Source organism: Mytilus californianus, unplaced genomic scaffold, assembly GCF_021869535.1.
Source record: "Mytilus californianus isolate M0D057914Y unplaced genomic scaffold, xbMytCali1.0.p SCAF_11, whole genome shotgun sequence".
Taxonomy (NCBI): Eukaryota; Metazoa; Mollusca; class Bivalvia; order Mytilida; family Mytilidae; genus Mytilus; species Mytilus californianus.
This window is the reverse complement of record NW_026262593.1, coordinates 29,629,081-29,647,093: the sequence shown is the minus strand read 5'-3', so window position 1 is coordinate 29,647,093 and position 18,013 is coordinate 29,629,081. Positions and strand designations below refer to the sequence as shown.

At 32.8% G+C, this 18,013-nt stretch overlaps 1 protein-coding gene across 2 annotated transcripts in view; it reads left to right on the top strand.

Annotated features, from left to right (window-relative positions):
- Window positions 1-4,953, top strand: part of LOC127719864 (uncharacterized) — a 54,376-nt gene extending 49,423 nt beyond the window's left edge. For both annotated transcript variants that reach the window (XM_052226204.1, XM_052226203.1), the window contains exons 11-13: window positions 516-791; window positions 3,429-3,479; window positions 4,497-4,953. In XM_052226204.1, the coding sequence (XP_052082164.1) occupies window positions 516-791; window positions 3,429-3,479; window positions 4,497-4,723 (554 nt within the window). In that variant the 3' untranslated portion in view covers window positions 4,724-4,953. The remainder of the gene's footprint in view (window positions 1-515; window positions 792-3,428; window positions 3,480-4,496) is intronic.
- Window positions 4,954-18,013: the final 13,060 nt, after the last annotated feature.

The following is an 18,013-nucleotide window of genomic DNA, read 5'->3' as shown; positions in this document are numbered from 1 at the left end:
AATTGTAAAAAATTCAACAATTACAACGACGTCCCATGGTCAATGAAATTTTGTTACATAAGGACCATATTACTAACGATTTGGACGAATGTAAGATTAATTATTCCAGAATTATTTTATGTCTAGTTATGAAGTAAACAGTATATCATCAATTTGGTACAGCAGGAAAAAAATAATTTTCTCGTGTTCAACAGTTAATTGATTTAATGAGCTGAAATGAAAAGCTGTATTTCGTATGATTTACAGGCAGAGTTGCAATAAATGGTTCATACTGATTGGTCTGCTTTACTCGAGACTTGACCTTTCAATTTAGTATTAAGAAAGTCATACGTTCATTTCAATACTCATTTTCAGAGTTGACGACGCATTATAATCTGTAAATACGGACTTTAGTGGTAAATCTTAAGTTATAGGAATTTAATTTCTTTTGATTAGAAAGCGCATATTCCGGTACTTGCTCTTAAGATCACGTTATTCCAACTAATCTTTTTATTGACTCCACTCTCATCTTTTAGCAATGGATACTTTAGAGGAACAAACAATGAGTTACAATAGTGGCCTTAAGGAAAATAACAAGAAAGCTACTGCAGTGCCTATTGATGAAGAAGAAACATTTGAAAAACAACCACATAGAAACACAGAAGAACAAAATATTCCTATTGATGATACAGCGCATCTTGATGAGGAAGAAACATTTGAAAACCAGCCACCTCGAATCTCAGGAGAGCGAAATATACCTTTTGCTGATGAAGAAGAATTTCACAGGGCTACAAGAGAAAGTGTTGCTGAGGGTAATGTTGACAATCTTACTGCAATTGATTCACAAATTAATAATTTACAGTGTTTATGCATCGTTACAATTTGTACATGACTTATAAAATGATATAAACGCACTAGCAGTTTCATTCATTACAACTTATAATCGAATGTTTACCTTGAGATAAGAAACAGGACGGATGTCAAAAAAGAGACAGGAACTGTTAAACGCTCCAGCGCACACATGCTGAACCACGTTTTGTGCTGGACGTCGTCAATCTTTAGTCGTTTTGTATTATTTTTTTGTACATGTGTTTTTCTTATGGTCCTGTTTTTCTACGACGTTTGGTTTTTTAAATGCCCCTTGGTATCTATCTTCTTTCACTTTTGTTATAGAAGTTAATAATAATTAACAGTTTAGATAAATGACACAGGGACATAGTTTAGAAGAAATAATAGCAGACGGACATTATATATACTACAGGAGCAAGCTACTTAAGAAGTTTTTTTATAATTCATAATAGATAAGGAACTGCAGAAAATAGCTCTATTCAAAGCATACAATTATTATTGTACATTCCATTATCCTTTTTCTCATAAAAAAAGTTAAACACTGAGGGGACACTAGAGCACTTTTTTGTTGTTTTTTAAAACTTTTTTATTTAAAATATCTTAGAGAAATGAAGGCTTTAAAGCAAATGCAATGTGATTTCAATTATAATTTATATTTCCAAGGGGCATAACTCTTTAAAAATATTTGATCAGAACTTATATTTTCGAAAGTTTAAAGACATTGCTGATATAAACCTATGATATAAGTTTCATAAAATTCTGATAAGAACTGAACACATAAGAGCGCTAACAATGCAATTTTCCAAATCAATATTTTCAAGGCGCATTACACTTTTATAAATAATTGATCAGCACTCAGTCTGATTTTTGCACTTGTCAAAGACATTGATGATATAATAGATATAAGAATATAAACCTATAATATAAATTTCCTAAAAATCTGGCAAAAATTGCACACCCTAGAGCACTCATAAGGCAATTTTCTATATAATTGATATTTCCAAGGGGCATAACTCTTTTAGAAATTATTGATCGGCACTGATTTTAGAACTTGTCAAAGACATTGCTAATATAAACCTATCATTTAAGTTTTATAAAAATCTGGCAAGAGTTGTACCCGTGAGAGCGCTAACGATGCCTTTTTCCATAAATCTAATATTTCCAAGGGGCATAACTCTTTTAAAAAAAGTTGATCGTCCACCATTATAGAACTTGTCCAAGATATTGCTGATATTAACCTATAGTATAAGTTTTATAAAAATCTGACAAGAATTGTACCCATGAGAGCGCTAACGAGGCCATTTTCCATAAATTTAATATTTCCAAGGGGCATAACTCTTTTTAAAAAGTCGATCGTCCACAATTTTAGAACTTGTCCAAGATATTGCAGATATTAACCGATAATATAGGGGAATAACTCTTTTAAAAAAAGTCGATCGGCCACCATTATAAAACTTGTCTGAGATGTTGCTGATATTAACCTATAGTATAAGTTTTATCAATATCTGGCAAGAATTGTACCTGTGAGAGCGCTAACAATACCGAATGGACAGACGCACGCCCGGTATTTCTATGTCCCCCGCAAAAGTGTGCGCGGGAGAACAAAAGTTAAAGACTGAGGGGACACTATAACCTTGTTAAAAACACGACTAAATTAAGCACTACTTGTTCCTGTGTTGGCCATTCGGCATTATGAAACAAACCTGGACTGTATGTGATAGTTTTTTTATTCGTGTTGAAGGCCTCACTGTGACTTTGAGATGAAGAACAGCAATAAAAGCGCTGTTCCCTTGCTTTGAGTGTTTTTTGTTTTTTTGCATGTACTGATTTTGGGTCCTGGATGGATACCCCATATCCTTTGTTTTTATATTATATCTTTCGAATTGTCTTAAAGTGCAGAATGAGGAATATTGTGCAAAGTGAAGAGAAGTCGCATTGATACTATAAATGTATGCAAAGAATGTTTGCGGTAAAATTTAAACATTTTGTTACCCACAAAATATTTTTTCATAGTGTACTTCAACAGTTAGAAATATATTTATAAATGAAAATTCAATCTTAACTTGCATGCTACATGTATATCCTGAATATGTTTAAAATTCTTTAAAATTAGAAATATTTCTTTCATATGGATATAATTGAAATCTCGTGGCTAAACTCCCATTTTGTTTTTACTTTTTTTTTGAACTGACGTCAATCAAAACGTAATGAATCGGAACTTGTAGACTGGTTTCCTGTCTATTTTGCTCTGATACCCGTATGTTGCAAGGGACAGAACCAGTCTATAGAACCTTCATATTATACCTACGGCAAAGTTTTGCACAGTTTTCCAATATAACAATCGTCATCCAAGGAAAAGTTGGCATATATCTTCATTATTTGGATACTATACGGTTTGACGTAATAGAATATTCGTTCACCTGTGGTCCATGTAACAGTTTGGAGCAATAGATAAATCATAAACTGTATTTGTCTACAGGTAAATAAAACATCACATAATTAAAGGAATTTTTGCTAGATATTGCAAAAAAAAACTATGTTGGCTACTTTCCCTATCTGATAGATTTAAAAGTAAAATGAATTTAAAACTTTCGTTACAGAAGACCAGAACAACCCTAGACCTGTCGCAACGGTAGCTGCTCAAGTTCATGGTATTTAATATATAAGAGAGTGGATAAGTACTGAAACGTTTGTGTTGAAAAAAAACCCGAAATATTTTTAAACATGTGTGAACCTACAGAACAATTTCCGATCGAAAAAAAAAGCTGCCTTTAAAACCACAAAAAAAAACGCACTTAAATTATACGTAAAAAGGACAGCTATGAAGCAAACATCATGTGGCTGTATGCTTATGCTTATATTTATATAATATAAGCGACATCGTTCGCTGTGAATAATTGTGTCCAAATATTTCGTTATCTGATGGCTGATAAACAAAAAATCGTTGAAGGTGAATGGCCAAATTCCCTCGACTTTCATCAGCTCGCTGGGTCGAAATCCGAAAGTTGTTTAAACCTACTGGAATTGTAATTTTTTAGAGTCTATAATAAACATTGAATATTTTGATATTATTTTTCACACACCTGGATTGTCCGTCTTCTTATTTATTTTTGAGATTTTGTTTTGAGTTATGCTATACCAATTGCCAATATCTACAAACATTGCAGTTTTTAAGTTTTTTTATTCATTGGAAGATTGGTTACATATTTAAAATTTGGAAATACCAATACGACATAATTTTGTTAATACATGAAAAAATACACATAAAACTGTCAAATTGGAATTTAAGCAATGATTTGAAGAATTTTTAAATGACCATAATGAGAAATAAAAGAGGGGAATTTCTTTTGCATTTTATAATTATGATCAATAACGTTTAATGGTGCTTGCAAGAAGTACACAAGAATGTACTTCATCATATATCTACACGTTAGCATCAGTTCATGACATGAGCTTCAATCAAACCAGACAAACTTCCGTTTTTGAACAACAGCAAGAAGAGCAGGCTTGTATTTTTTACTAGTATTCGAATTTTGTTTAAATAGTATATAACAACCTGAACGTCAAAACAATTACAAGTACAACAGAAACAATAAAAACATTAGCAACAGTAATGATAACATTATGATAATATTATAAATATTATAATAGAATGTGTTTTATTTCAGAACCTCCACGGCAGCAGGAATCTCTTCATTTGTTGACTCATCAACCTTCTAACGACGATAATGGGCGTCTAGTAAATGGTCTAAACTCGTTTTCATTAGAAATGCAAAATGGCCAACTGAACCGTGTTGCAAATAATGGTGTTCCTCCAGGAGTGCGGGTTGTTGACAGTCTTTCATCAGATCCTTATGATCCAATAAGGCCCTCTGATTCATCGACTTCAAGCTAACGGTGTAAATGAATACATTTCTTTATAGTTCATGACAACACCCAAACCTTGTTATTTTTGCAAACTCAGTAATAGTTAATTTTGAGAGGAAGAAATGGGGGAGATGATACTAAAGGGAGATAAGATATCAATGTCATACGTTTATATTAGACAATTATCTATAGTTTCAAAAATTGGAATTACCGATGATAATTATACGAGTAATTGATTGTTCTTTGCTAAATATCGATTAGTGCAACTGGAAATATAGAAAAATTAGGAACAAATATTTTGCCTTGCAACAGGGTACCTATGAAGCCTTCGGAGAGTTTTTGCAAGGATTCTGTTGCGCAGAAAGCGACAATTGCCATACAGATAATGATTATACATAATTTGTCGAAAAATCATTTCAACAGTTAACATTACCTACGAATCGGGTATGCTATTTAATATCTATTATATTTCTCAACGTGATTTGTACTTTTATTTGGGATGCGGAGTGTTTGTGTAAAATTGGACTATAATACGAACAAATGAACCCATCAAATTTATTCAAATCTATTTGCATGAATCAACATCGATATAGATATCGAACAGAAGCAAGGAACAGTGGAATTGGAAAAACTGATATAATAAACAAGAAATATCGGCTCCATGAAATATTTAATGTATGCCTGTGACAGTCTTACAGTACTTTAACAGTCGCATATGGCTTACAAGTTACTAAAACCAACGTTATTCTTGCCGAAAACAGTATAACGGTTGTGTCAATTATTTTGTATTTCTCATTTTGCCGGCATACGTATTTTTACACTGAAATTCACGAAGGTTGACATTTTCCGTTAGTTATTTATTGTGTCATATGTTTATACCAAATATTCCTTACTCATACTTGTTTAAAGTTTAAATGTTTTACTTTTGAATTCTGAAAAGGGCATTATTTTCTGGTGAATCAAATAAAGCATTATCATATTTATATTCTTGTAATATTTATCGTATAAATTGTTTTTTAGTGTTACATAACAAAACCATATGATTCTTTGTATCACGTTTCTACGTATTCATATATCCCTGGCTTTCAAATGTTAATGTCTAAGCGGTTCGGATGAAGATAAATCCAGAAAAGAGCTTCGGACACACGAAGTTTATAACAAAGTGTTTTTTTCATTTAGTAGCATTGAGTCGATACCGCAGCTTGTGGCATGTTAGTCCCTGAGGGTATTATCAGTTCAGTAGTAAGTGCTCCTGTACTGAAATGATTTATGACATCTTACTTAACTAAAATACACTATTGATTAAAAAATTGTTCAGAAACTAAGGTTCCAACTCCCTCAGCCAAAGTTGGTCTTAGATTAATTTGAATACACCTTTTAGATTTCTTTGGTCATAAAGCTCCAAACGTTTATCCGTATTTATACATCCCTTTCATTCAAATGTTTAAGATTGAGCGCATCTGAAGAAAGTAAACCCATAAAAAGCGCTTCGGACGTATTATTTATATTTTTACCAGCACAGGACAGACAGTAAAGCGATTGTATTCCAGAGCAAATGGGCATATTTATTTAAAAGATTTAAAAACGTTACCATCAGGTATAGCAAAGAATGGGGTTGTATTCATCTCTATGCTTACATTAACAATTGTCAAATTTTAGATGCACCAGGAAAGGACATAAGTTGTGGATTGTTTTAAAACAAATTGCATTGATAAAGTAAAAAGCTGTTGAATTATTGGTTTGTTTGTTGGTTTAATTCCACTTCCAGAAACCTCAACTTTATCATGGCGGGAAGTTTTTATTGGTTGAGGAATTCGGAGTACACAGAGAAAACCACCACCCTTCAGCAGGAAAACTGGCAATCCTTGTAAAATAAGATCGGAGTTAAACACACCTCAACTCGAGCGGGGTTCAAACATATAATTCCAGAGTTGATAGGCCACTGATTACTTTAAAAGAGAGGCAAAATATACCACACTCATAAGTCGACAACAAACTGAAAATGCCATGGCAAAAAACAAGAAAAAGACCAAAAGACAAACAATAGTACACAAAACACAACATAGAAAGTTGGAGACTAAGCAACACGAACCCCACCTAAAACCGGGATGTGTAGTATTGACAGTGCTATACTATCTGTTCCCGTGTTTAACATCCTATATTCTATACCCTTTTATTCCATTAGGAGCAGATACTGTAATATTTCTTCCAGTGGAAATGATATTCCAAATTTTTTAGAACTAATATTTTAAAGCAACGTTTATTTCATTACAGAACTACATAGACCACTCAGCCACTGCTATTAAATTGAAATTTACATTCATTATATGAAAAATAAGTATAAAATGATTTAAAAATTGTAGATAAAAGAAAAAAAAGATAGCTATTAGAATTAAATCGTTAATCTTAAATATTTTCAATATAAAAAAGAGGATGTGGTATGATTGATAATGACAACTCTCCACAAGAGACCAAATGACACAGAAATTAACAACTATAGGTCACCGTACGGCCTTCAACAATTAGCAAAGCCCATACCGCATAGTCAGCTATAAAAGGCCCCGAAATGACAAATGTAAAACAATTCAAACGAGAAAACTAACGGCCTAATTCATGTAAAAAATAATGAACGAAAAACAAATATGTAACACAGCAACAAACGACAACCACTGAATTACAGAACAAACTATAAAAATCAGTTGAAAAAGGCTTAACTCATCAGATGGATACAAATAGAAATACATCTAACAAAAACACAGAGTGGACGTGGACGGGTACTTGTACATCCCAACAAAAAGACAAGTACAGATCTGAGAGTACTCGCAGTTACTGACAGCTAGTTCAAAGCCAATAAAAACTAATAAAAAAATCATGCATCTAAGACTAAATTATCAATCAGTACACATCGAACATCAAATATGTTTGAAATTAAACTTTGTAGGTTGTTATTTCATGGCAGGAGGAATGGTCAATATACTTGCCCTTTATTAGTTTCACTAACAGGGTCAAAATCTCAAATTTAACAAATTTTATTGAAAATTGAATTTTAAAGTGTACTTTAAATATTGAACGTTTCACAATTTTACATATTAACATAAAATGAAAATGCTATTAAGCTCTGCATATTGCTGCTGAAGATATTTGGAGACAAAATTTTAAATTTTGCATGTTTTTGTAAAATTATGAATTGAAGGACAATATGAAATAATTTTTACCCGAAAAACAACAAATGGCTTTACTTCAAACATAATTATAGTTTTGGTTAATGGTGTCCATCTTATAATTTTTAGTTTAAATAGCAAAATTGGCAAAATATGTAAAAAAAAAAAGCGGTTTTGGGCTATATTTCTAAGACGATTACAATTGCGTGATCTGCTTGGACTATGATACTATGAACTTACTCGAAGATTGATATACTTTTTGAAAATGTTCATATTTTGAAATAAATTTAGGGAAAGTTCAGACTACTTTTTTTAATAAACAGCTCAAACAAGAATCGAAATCCATTGTTAACATGTTGTTTGCACAGCAAGCATGTAAATGAAAGGCATTATTCGTTCCCAAAGGAAATAACTTATTGTATTTTTTTTTCTATCAAATATTTTTCTCGCTACACATTAACATCGGACGATAAAAATAACATGTAAATCAGATATTAAATGCCTATCCTGAATTCTATTCACTGAACATATATGATAAAGTAGATGTTACTTTCCTAAAGACCACAAAAACTTAGTGATTGATTGCATGATTGATTTTGGCGTTTAATGCCACTTTCAGCATTATTGGCTATCTCGTGGGAACCGTTTTTATTAGAGAACCACCTTCCTTCGACATGAAAACTGGCAATTTTAGTCAATTAAGATTAAATTCGAACGCACCTGCCACTTGTGGGATTCGAACTCACAACGTCAGTGTTGACAGGGTTGTTATAAGTTACTGTAGATAAAAAGCATAGATCACTTGGCCACTGAGGGCCAAATAAACTAGGTGATACACGCTCTGAAATTAATCAGTGATAGCTTAACTAAAGGGTTGAAATTTTTCTGATCTCAGAATGAACCATTCGTAAACATGAAAACAAGAAATGTCCAGATTTATTCGTCAATAAAGCAGTTACCCAACAACATAATTGTTTTTTCCCTTTAGTCCAGTGGCAAATATTTCAGATAGAGAACAAATTAACGATAAAATACAATAGATAGGTTCTGCAAGGTATCGGTCGACCAGGATGAAGGGCGAGAAATTTTGACTGCCACTGGAAGATAAGGGTATATAGGATATGGACAGATATTTTGCCTATACATATCTCCTAGATGGGTCAATATCCCTATTGCTTCTCAAAGTGAGGAACACAAAAGTAGTGAGTTAAAAAACATCTCTGTGCAGTGATATTGGACATGATTCAATTTATAACAAGTGACTGAGCTTATCCATTTGTGCAGATTTCGAGAGCAGAGGACCACAGAATAAATGTGTAAAACCTATGGAGATATTAAATGTATGCAACGAACTAAATTTTCAAAGAACTTATTGTGCGAAAAAAAAGGGATTTTTTCCTCGAGAAGCCGCATCACAAAAGACTTTTTAGGGTGTGCTAAATTACGGAAAAATGAATATCTCTTAGTACCCCGAAAATTTACCTACATATGTGAAAATGTTTCAGCTTCGAAATGAGCAATCATACATATCGAAGTTCACGATATGGGCAGGGGAATTGAGGAAAAGGCTACCATTACCGCCTACCTGAAATTAGTTGCGCATCTGTTACCTGTTAGCTGTTATATATTCTGTACATTCCACCTTTATCAGATGAACTACTCCAGTCAGGCAATCTTCTTGAAGCGTAGAATCCCTTATATTTTGAGTTTTGATTTTTTTTGGCACTTCCAGTTTTCACAAAAATGTTAGAAAAACTTGTTAAAATGTTACCAATATTTTCCACAGATTCAAAACAGGCACTTCTTTAAAATCTTTAAATTCTCTTGTAATAAAGTTTCATATTTTTGTTTGTCAATTTTATCCCATTTGATACGTAAAGTTCTTGGATTTTTAGTGCTTACATCCATCCCTTCAAGACAACAATCAATGGAAATCATAATTGGATCATGAGTCGATAAATTCTGAAGTTCACGGTAAAATGACAAGTTTATTTTGGCTAACATCTTAGTTTCCACAAAGTAGTCAATCTGAGATTCATCTCTATTGTTAAAATGAAAAAAGGTGTTTAGTTTTTTACAAGCTGATATAATTGACAAACCGTTAGATTTCAAAAACTCACCAAAGACAACGTCACGAGGTATTTTGCGTTCGTTTCTATGCAGTGAAGCTATTACTCTGATACATCTATTCGGTAAAAGTTCAACAAAATTTTGTATTTTTTTGTTAACACATATCGCAACACCAGCATGTCCCCTCCTTCTTTCTATTGGGTCATTTGTCATTTGTCTTATCGTCATCAAAACATTTTGATAAACATAAAAAGTCAGTTTAAAATTCCTCTAAAACTTGTTTTTCTCTATTGTGTAGCCAATGTTGTTGTAACATAATTATATCAGCTGTTTTCTCTAGCATAGATAAAACCTTCAATGTTAAAAGATAAAATGTTCAGCACACTTTCTACACAGTTATTGTTACTCTTATCTTCATGACACTTTTGATTAAATTTTTCTACATTTTTGTAGTTTGAGAATTTATGGGCATCATTGGATTGTCTCTCTGAATGCACCCTAGTTTTTGGTGATGAAGACGTTGGAATCTCGGTGGTAATTTTTTCATTTGCTTTTTTGGCGGTATATAAGCTTGCTTCGATTTCTCGTGAAATATTTTCCTCGCTTGTGCTTGACATTTCGTTTCCCCCCTGCTAAAGTGACCATTCTCTAAAAAATTGTCAAGATAACTAGATTGAACATCTAACACAGAATTAGCCTCATTGCCACTACCACTAGCATCAGAACGAAAACAGTTTAGTTGAGATTCGTCGTGCCTAAAAGACATGCCCCCATTAAAATCTGAGAAATCATTTTGAAAATTGCAATCCTGGTTTTCAATGTATCTATTTAAATGTGCCTGGCTTTTTCGATTGGACCTATATACTTTATTTTGCTTCCCTCTATTTTGCCTTTGCCGGTAGCGCGTCGATTGATTACTATTATCAAATCTTAAGTCTATCAATTTATCACTTAGATTACTTATTTTATTATCTTGTTTACAAACTTCCAATTCCAGTTGGCTCTGTTCTAGGAACCAACTTTTTAAGTTTTCTGATTCTGATTTGTTATTTATTTCACTAAGAAGGCTTTGCCTGTTGTTAGTAGCAGACTCGCTCGACTGTTGCCTTTTTTTTTTGAATTAACAGAGAGTGCTCTAAATCACGAATGTTATTTTCCAGTTTTATATAGCATATGCTCTACTTGCTGATTGCTCTTTTTTCTGCGTAGACACTTCTGTTTGTAATTTATAAATTTGACTATCCTTTTGTTTGATTCCTTTATCTTTTAGAGTTAATTATAATTTTAGAAAGTTCATTTCTTCTTTTAAAATATTTGATCCGATTTGTACCGAACTGTTATGTAGATCACTTCTCGTATAATGCCGCACAGCCCTATGTTTTGATCTTTGAATAAAAATAGTGCATATCAACTTTCCATTCTAGGATATATTTTTTTACGAAACTTCATAGTAAAAGTGGCACAGTTTTAGCCGTAAAGGGAGTTCCTATGGGAAATTGCATTGTCTATTTTTTAAAGAAATGCAACCTATAACAATAAAATTTGTCATATTGTCTTTTAGTATTTTAGGAACACTTGATACAGACGAACTTGAAACTCTTGAAGTATTTTCCTCATCCTTACTTGAAACCATGATTTTTTCAGAGAGGGAATCACCTGTGACATGATCAGACTGCAGATCTCTCAACTCACTACAACTTCTACAGACATATCCTGCTGTTTAATCATTCTCAATTACTTGGATTTCACTATTTGTTAGTTTTTCACAGCTATAATGCAGGCAAGAATTACTTATATCACACTCTACTGCCTTAGATTCTTCACCACAGATCTTATCACATATTGGACACGAGACGTCATTATGTACTGTTATTTGCTTACTGTTTAAATATGTCCCATCTGTCAGTTGCTTAGTACTAGACGCTAGTTGTTTATTCACGCTATGATAGCCGTGCTCATCATTGGCTGCCTTGTCTAAATTACCCTGATGCGTAGTATCTAAAACATTTTACAATACTCTCTTATTTGATTGTTAAAGTCTAAATTTGTGGTCACGATCAATGTTTACACAGTACACAGTACACAGTCTCCAAAAGGGGAGGTAATGAAATCTTTAATATAAGCTTGTTTACCAAAAGTACCTTTGTCGTAGTGTTAAAAAAGTTCAAGACAAATAACTTTGTGCTCCCTTCGCATTTAGCTAATGATTCAGATACAACGGCTCCTATTTTATTCTTAGTCTCAGTTTTACTAATCAGAAGACCAGAGTTATTAATGACTGACTGTGTTATTATTTTAAATTCATCATAAGCAGCAGCAGAACAAATAAAAACCAAATTTCCTGGACTTAATTCTGTTTTTACTGTGTACAACCGTTCTGCAGCTTTCTCGCAGCCTTTCTTTTATTTAATTCATAATCAACAGTTTTTTTCATTGATACTACTACTAGTACTTGATTTTTTGGTTTTAGTTGCAGTATTAGCTACAGATTAACCGGGTGTAAACATGACTGTCTTTCCTTTTACACGATTGCTTCTTTTTCTGGTTATTTCCATGATTTAAAAAATTACGTGAGTGTGGCAAGGGATTAGTGCAGGTGAAATAAACAATTTACACCTTTTATTTTTAAAGTTTAAAAATATTTTCAAGATGGCGCTAAGTGACACTATGTTACCTAAACTGATATTCACTTGAATTTCCTGATAAAACACCTTTTAGTGACATAAAAATATTAAAACATGTTCACTGTGTGAGTTAAAACAGTTTCACATTAAAAGTGAGTGGCAAGTGTATAATCAACAGAATAGGTCTTCTCTCTTAGCATGAGGAAAAAACGTCCACCATCGTCCACATCCGGGATCTAAAAAGATACTTATGTACCCAGATAGTTACAGAAAAGAAACCCACAAAAATATATCTTAATTCATCCAAAGTTCTTCATTTCAGTGACTACTCGATTCTAATAAAGTGAAGGAATCAGTAATTAGTATCCCTTAAAGTACAAGATTTCAGTTAAGTCGTAACAAATATGCATTTATCATCAATTATCTTATTGCATTATAATTGAATTTTTTTATACGAATACTTCTATGTTAAATAAATGGATGAATTTAATTAATCACACTGCGACGTTGCTTCAAAGGATTAGGGGCCTCGGTGGCGAAGTAGTCTATTATCTACTGTAATAGACTGTCAACACTTCAGTTGGGAGTGCGAACCCAGCACGCACGTGACAGGTGCGTTCACATTGCTTTTATCATTACAGGAAATATATAAGAGTTATTAACGTGCACAGATCGTAGCACTCTCTCTACTCGAGGCATCGGATCTACCGTACCCATTCTGACCGGACGTGGCTGTGAATTTATATATTCCGCACAACCAAACGGACGCCCAACTTTGGCAAGGGTTTTACTGCCGGTCGGAAGAAGACCAAGAGTGACCATATTTCTAATCCCCAGTCACCCTTCGGAAAAATTCGCAATCGAAAAAGAATTTCAAGGACAAGATCGATATCAAGAGAAAAAGGACGAAAAAACGAAAACAGTCAACAAAGCACTGATAAAAACCCTGAAGATTTCGCGTTGTTAAGTCTCTTGTTTCCTATGTAGTGTTTTATAGACTGTTGCTTGTCTTTAAGTCGGTTTTCGTTTTATTCAATTGTGCTGTCAGTTTCTCTTTGAATTGTCCCTATTAGTATTTTCGCCTCTTTTAAAGTAACATATTGTGTGATACCCAGAAGTGTTTAGTTTCTTTCAAACATCCAGTAAGTTAAACAGCATACAATGATGAAATGTTTTAACTTATTTCATATACACTTATGGCAAATTAAGGCTTATACATTGTAGAAATAAATGAAAGGAGGTGAGGGTATATATAAATAAGACAGCAATTCAACGACAAAAACAGCCAAAAAGAAATCCAGAGAAACAATATATACAAGACAGCGTTATATTTGAGATCCAGGTGCAATCATCTTTCTCCATAAACAACAGTAATACATAATTTCTGCGTTCTACGATTTCTTTCAAAACTATCCACTTCCTATTGCATTATAATGTATCCTAATAATCTAGTCGGCCAATGGAAGTTCAGAGCAAAATACATGTAGTGCTATAGTGTTGAATCTACATTATTTTTCAGTTATGTTTTCACTTTAAAAATTGTTATTAAAATAATAATTGTATTACTATCATGCTTAAACTTTTGCATGATTTGCACCAAATGTTTGAGTGGTTCTCAGCAAATCATGCATTGCAGAATTGGGGAATATTATTTACAGAATTCCAAAACCCTTGGTCTACCTCCAATAGAAACATAGGAAATACTTTTTGAGAGAAAAAAATGTTGTGTTGTATTGTTGTATCTTCAGAAAGGGGGGTTGCTTTTTCAACTTTATATTCAGTTTACCAATATTTAGAAAAATACGGGCTAGAACATTACAATACTCGCGCGACAATATGCAAATCTTTACATAGTCCTGAATCTCAGAAGTTGTTAATAAAAAAGAGATCATACAGAAGATAAACAAAATAAACAAAAACCTCAAAATAACAATAACAAAAGTTAATGACACAAGGCAAACACTGCACTGACGAGGTCGCAGAATAAGAACAGGCTCATGAGTATATGGCTAGCTACAGGTTAATGAATTAAACAGAAACAATAAAAGATCTTCTTTTAAAATCAAATTCTCCAAATAACAAACAAAACAAAAAGTATGCTATTCAAATATCAATGAAGAGGTTCCTGACTTTGGACATGAATTATATGTTATTACATTTTGTACTTTTAAAAGCGGTGCTCAAATTTTAACTTCTAATTCGAAAAATTACTTAAAATGTCAGTATAATTAATTCTATTTGATTACTTAACTAACCACCTAATTCTTCCATTTATTTGTTTAACAAGCTTCCTTATATAATAAGTATGTCCCAATAGATATCTTTCAATTCTGTCGACCTTTTTCTTTTGAATTTTCAAAAAGCATGATGATTTAAATTAAATATTAAGTAAAGTAAAAGGAACAGCTGACTTGTTTGATGTGATCTACATTGTTTATTAATTAATGGCCATTACTCTTTTTATATTTAGTTTGACCCTCTTTTCATGAAACGAAAGGTGTAAGTGGTGTCAATCGCGTTATACATGTTGTTAGTTGTCGGATATATATTAGGTGATTAATGTGTATTACAATACAATGATGAGTATAATAATAACGATTATATGAAACATGTTCTATCTAAATTACTAGAAGCTTAAGGACAGCTTTTTCATAATTTTAGAGAAAAAAACTTAATTTATCTTTTGAAATGAAGAACTGTATATTAACATTCATCTTCGCTCTTGGTGTTGTGAGTTTAACTGACGGTAAGATTTTAAATAATTTTTTTCATCAGTTTATGTTTGACGAGATTGTATTTGTAATCAATGTAATCACATATAATTATAAGAGTCAATGATTCCAAATTTTGTTAGGTACTAGTGTTTTTGTTTTAACGCATTTAACTCATTTTCAAAGAACAAGAACAAGAAGCTGATTTAAAAAATTTAAAAAATAAATAAATTTCTTTTTTCCTTTCTATGAATATGCACAACATGCATGCTTTTATACTCTAGTTTTGGTATACTTTAAAACTTCAAAATAATATATTACCCTCAAAACAAAACATTTGTATAGTTTGTTTTTTTATAGTTACTTTTAGAGAGATAAAACATGCAAGCAGTACTACAGTATAACTCCTTATAAGTTGCTTACCCTTCTGGACCATACATTTTTGATGGGGTTAGTGTTGTTCAGTCTTCAGTCTTCTTTGTAGCGTTTTGTTGACTTATTTGTCTTGTCGTTGTCTTTCACCAATACTATAATTAAATCTAGGGTGGCATATTGTATTGGCGATTCAAAATGACGCGGGAGATACTATGAATGCCGCTTTTATAACAGGCACCGTAAACCAAACGTGTAAAATCCAAGAAGGTTGTTTTTTTGTTTCGTTAAAAGCCTTGTTTTCTTCAAAGAACCGTAGAGCCGTACTAAATATTCTCAACTTTTTCGAAATCCCGATATATTTAATAACTTCTTCAATCACTAGGCCGTCGAAAGGCGATGTTATATACTTCAATGTTTTGTTCTTAGAGTTAATATAAAATAAAGTGTGGAATTATACCAACAATTAAGGGTTAATGGCCCTTTGAATAAACCTTATTCTTGAGGGTTATCAATGAACATTGTAGTAAGATCTTTGATTTATTTCTTTATCGGTACTAACATTTATTTTATTTTCTAAGTTGGATAAATAATTAAGTATATATATTAATTATTAAGTATTAACACTTAATATGTTCCTGAATCATGTCGATACTTTATTTTGCCATTGCAAATATACATTCTTTCTCAGACTGCTTATGATGTCTGTACGAGAAATCCGTTAGAGTGAAAAAGTTTTCTGAGAAAATAGTTATAGATTACATGTCCTCTTCTATATCGGCCCTGGAATCATCCCGAGACTCCCATTTTAGCCAAAAGCGCTAGCCGAGGGCTCATATGAGTCGAGAAATAACTTCATTTATCACATATTTGTTACGAAAACATTTGATTGTGCATATGCAATAACTGCAGATTTATTATTTAGTATACCTTTAAAACAGGTGTCTTTTTATGTTGTAATGTAACACTACTGTTTCAGGTTAGGGTGAAGGTTGGCGCCTGTTAAAACATTAAAACCCGGTGCATCTGTATGCACCTGTCCTAAGTCAGGCGCCTGTTGTTCAGTGGTTGTCGTTTGTTGTTTTTTATATAGATTAGACCGTTGGTTTTCCTGTTTGAATTGTTTTACATTAGTCATTTTAGGACCCTTTATAGCTTGCTGTTCGGTGTGAGCCAAGGCTCCGTGTTAAAGGCCGTACTTTGACCTATAATTGTTTACTTTTTACACATTGTGACTTGGATGGAGAGTTGTCTCATTGGCACTCATACCACATCTTCTTATTTATCTTTACATATTCCTATCCGGAAATAACCGGTTAATGTGCCCTGTTGTGACGTCATAAGCGTTCGTAACAACAATGACGTCATAACAGGGCACAACAACCGGTTATTTGCCCCAGGTAGGAATATGACTAGAATGCTACAAATATGTGATAACGTTCCTCCTAACAACAATGACGGACGAGAAACGTCGATAAATATGACAGCAGAATTTGTAAAAGAAATAAGAACACTAATACTAAAAGAAAATTCCCTCGACCGATATGAGCACTCGGCTAGCGCCTTGGGTTCATATGATGTATGATCTCATATGGGAGTCTCAGGATGATACTAGGGCCGATATGGAAAAGGACATGTTATTATCTATAATTATATTACGAAGCTCCCAAATAATTCTTATGACGTCATAACAGGGCACAATAACCAGTTATTTGCCCCGGCAGGAGTATGACTGACTAGGGCAAATCTGCGGTTATTGCATATGCAAAACCCAATGTTTTTGTAAAAAAATGTGTGATAATGTTTACTGATAAGTTAAAACTGGCCATTAACTAGCTCTCTGAAACTGCGAGTAACTTAAGATCTATTTTATGTCTTTTGTCTTTTTTTTTTTTTTTTACATTTTTGGTGCTCAGTAACAATCTGATGAGTGAAGCCTTTTCCAACTCCTTTTAGTAGTTTGTTAGCATGTTGTGCTCTTACGCTTAATTCCTGGTTAGGAGACATATTTCAAGTGTTCACAAACATGGGACATATACGGTCCCAAACCAGTAGCTTGTAGTTGTAATCCAGTAGTTGTCCTGGTTGTCTGTCATAGTTGTTGAAGGATAAATCAGGCCTTTGTTTTTTTTTTAGTATTTGCAAATTTTATCATCTCGTTCTGTTATATTCCTTACTATACAGTATGGGTTCAACGCAATATTGAAAGCCATAAGATGACTCGTAGTTCGTCATTAATCTAGCATCTGGCATAGTCGCCTCTTTCGTAACGTCAAAATCACAAACTGAGAAGATTTTTATACGTGTGCATGCAAAACAAATTTCTTGGTAGAGGGGTCTAAATACAGCACAAACAACATTTTCCAAAAGACCAAAATGA